At 42.4% G+C, this 2,830-nt stretch overlaps 1 protein-coding gene across 2 annotated transcripts in view; it reads right to left on the bottom strand.

Moving 5' to 3' along the window:
- The window catches only part of LOC107087359 (sodium-driven chloride bicarbonate exchanger-like), a 61,365-nt gene that overhangs the window by 27,487 nt on the left and 31,048 nt on the right, over positions 1–2,830 (bottom strand). For both annotated transcript variants that reach the window (XM_015378901.1, XM_015378910.1), the window contains 3 exons: positions 1,773–1,911; positions 1,481–1,641; positions 671–859 (listed from right to left, as the gene is read on the bottom strand). In XM_015378901.1, coding sequence (XP_015234387.1) covers positions 671–859; positions 1,481–1,641; positions 1,773–1,911 — 489 coding nt within the window. The remainder of the gene's footprint in view (positions 1–670; positions 860–1,480; positions 1,642–1,772; positions 1,912–2,830) is intronic.

Raw genomic sequence — 2,830 nt, 5'->3', positions numbered from 1 at the left:
TTGCCATTCCGACACAATTCTCTACAACAATTTTTTTTTTTTCAATGCTACACTTGGCTAAGCCGCTTCGCTTCTTCTTGTTTACTACTGGTGGTTGGCTTTGGTCGCAGTACCGCCACCTTCTGCTCTGGAGTGTAAACGCTTCGCCTATGAGAAAAAGGAGCAGCGCATGAACCGAACGAAACACATGCGAATCGAACAGAGACAGTGGAACCGAACGGTTCGGACGGTTTTCATAAACCGTCTAAGAACATTGTCAAAGTGTATAAATGCTCTTCGCCTGAACACTGCAGCTACTGCCTTTACTTATGGAGAAAGCTCTAATTACTGATCTGCAGCTGCTGAGGGTCACTAAGCTTTTTGTTGTGTTTCATCGGGTCTGCAGCGATGAAGACATCTTGTGTGGGATCTTAAAATATGCGTTGACCAAACACTCAACATGCACAAGACTGTATTGCCCTATAGGAATATTTCATTGGGTGAGGCAATCCTAAAGATCAGACTTTCAGCCCCACTGTGAAGATTTTATGGTTTTGTGGTGAGAAAGATAAACAAGAAAGGCGGACCTGCTGTTACATCAGCATGAAACAGACTGAAGTATGACAACAGTAAACAATATGAGTGATTTGACTACTGCAAGGTCTGCATTTGTGTCTGTGTGTGTGTTCACCATTCTTGTCCATGGAATGAGGCTCAGACTGCTTCTTGCCGATGTCGGCGAAGGAGCGGACGATGGGAATGCGGTTGGCCAGTTTCTTCTGGTTCTGGTGGTGGTGCTGCTTCAGCAGGGCCTCGCGGATCCTCTTCCGGGCCTCCTGACCCAGAGAGCCGGACCCCTCGTGCTGATCCAAAACCATGTCTGAGGAATGAGGTAAAACAACAGAATAGATGCATAAATGTGCTTCTACTGACAGCGTCTGCCCCTGAATGACGGCCAGCAACAGTAAGCTGATCGGTGCAGAAAAGAACTGATTTAACTGGGCCAGATAAGGTTTTGTTCCGTCGCACAGATAAATATCCTTTGCTGACCTTAAAAACAGACAAGCTTCATGATGTTTGAATTGATCTAGGTCAGTCCAACTACAAAACTAGATCATTTTATTACAAATGTTAAAAACAGCGATGCCCTGCTGATGTTACGGCTGCAGCCAACATGATATAAACATCAATTGTTAAACCTGTGAAATACAAAGAACGGTGTGCAATAGCTGGAAGGAGAAAGGAAAACTATAAATCATTTCCATTACGGATGACTCTTATTATACTTTACTGCCATTTTGGTCTATCCTTCTTGAAGAAATTCTTATATCCATGTCGATTTGGATGAAGAAAGCCTTTAGACATCAATTTTCAAGTTTTGCACAGAATATCCATTTGATTTAGGTCTAGACTTTGACTAGGCCATAAGATCCTATTTAGTTGCACTGTAATTTGTGGTTGTAAGGTGATAAACTGTGAGAGCAACATCTGCGGTGTTTACCTGCGATCTCCTCTAATGAGTTGGCCCTCATGTCCAGCATCACAATGCCATTCATGATGCAGCTGCGTAGCTCAAACACACTGTGCAGAGACAGAGTGGCTACGTAGGGTTTACTCCACCGTTCACCGCCATCTTCAACATCCTCTTCAAACTTCAGCCACCTGGAAACGCATCGAGAGTCTTATTGCCATCAGTAATTCAGACAGGAAGTGGATCAAATTCTCTGCTGCTTTAGGAGAACGAAGCTACAGCTGGTCATGTCCTGCCCGTACGCTTGTCTGCAGCGGTTTACCTTGCAGTCTCTCTCCATTCGGCGTCCTCACCCTCTCTGAGGCAGATTTCGTCCAGCTCGGTAAACAGGGCGTGTGGGATGTGATCCTCGTCGGCATCCTCTGTGCCCAGAAGAAACTGCACCCTCTGTGCTGGAGTGTCTGGTGCAGAAGTTAACGACCAGTAAAGAAAGAAAAGAAAAAAAAAAGAAAAAAAAACAAATTACCGTAGTTGCTTAAAGGTTACATCTGAGTTATCTCACTCCTTTATATATATATATATATATATATATATATATATATATATATATATATATATATATATAGGACAAGGGCAGGCTGCGGCGTGTCATCGGTTCTGCACAGAACATGACTGGCTGCAATCTTCCATCTCTCCAGGATCTGTACGCCTCCAGTTACTCTGAGGCGTGCAGGGAAGATTGTGGCTGATCCCTCGCACCCCAGCCACAAACTGTCTCATTCACTTCTCTCTGGCAGGAGGCTGCGGTCCATTAGGACCAAAACCTCACGCCACAAGAACAGTTTCTTCTGTTAGGATAATACTGATTGATGATGTGTGAGTTTGTTAAACCTTAATATTAGCTGCCTGTTGCGTGTCAGAACTGACATACAGTATATATATATATATATATATATATATATATATATATATATATATATATATATATATATATATATATATATATATATATATTATGATGTGATCATTTGATATGTTTTGTGTATCTGTATAATTTTAGAAGGACCCCAGGAAGAGTAGCAGTCAAATTACTGACAGCTAATGGGGATCCAAATAAATAAACAATAAACAATATTGTGTGTAGTACAGGGGTCTTCAACGTTTTCCAGGCCAAGGACCCCCAAACTGATGGCGAGATGCAGCGGGGACCCCCTAATTTTATATATTGTCTAAAATTGTGTTCAAACTGGTCCTATAGTCACTGTATTACAGATAGAGTCATGTAACGTAAGTAATTCCTCCCTGGGATGATTAAAGTATTTCTGATTCCTGGTTGATGGGACAGGTGTTGTGAATGAAACGGTGCCCAGCTTGAAAGAG

The sequence above is a fragment of the Cyprinodon variegatus genome, unplaced genomic scaffold (genome assembly GCF_000732505.1).
Source record: "Cyprinodon variegatus isolate N-32 unplaced genomic scaffold, C_variegatus-1.0 Scaffold9, whole genome shotgun sequence".
Classification (NCBI taxonomy): domain Eukaryota; kingdom Metazoa; phylum Chordata; class Actinopteri; order Cyprinodontiformes; family Cyprinodontidae; genus Cyprinodon; species Cyprinodon variegatus.
Note: the sequence above shows the minus strand (reverse complement) of the source record. Positions and strands in the feature narration are given on the sequence as shown.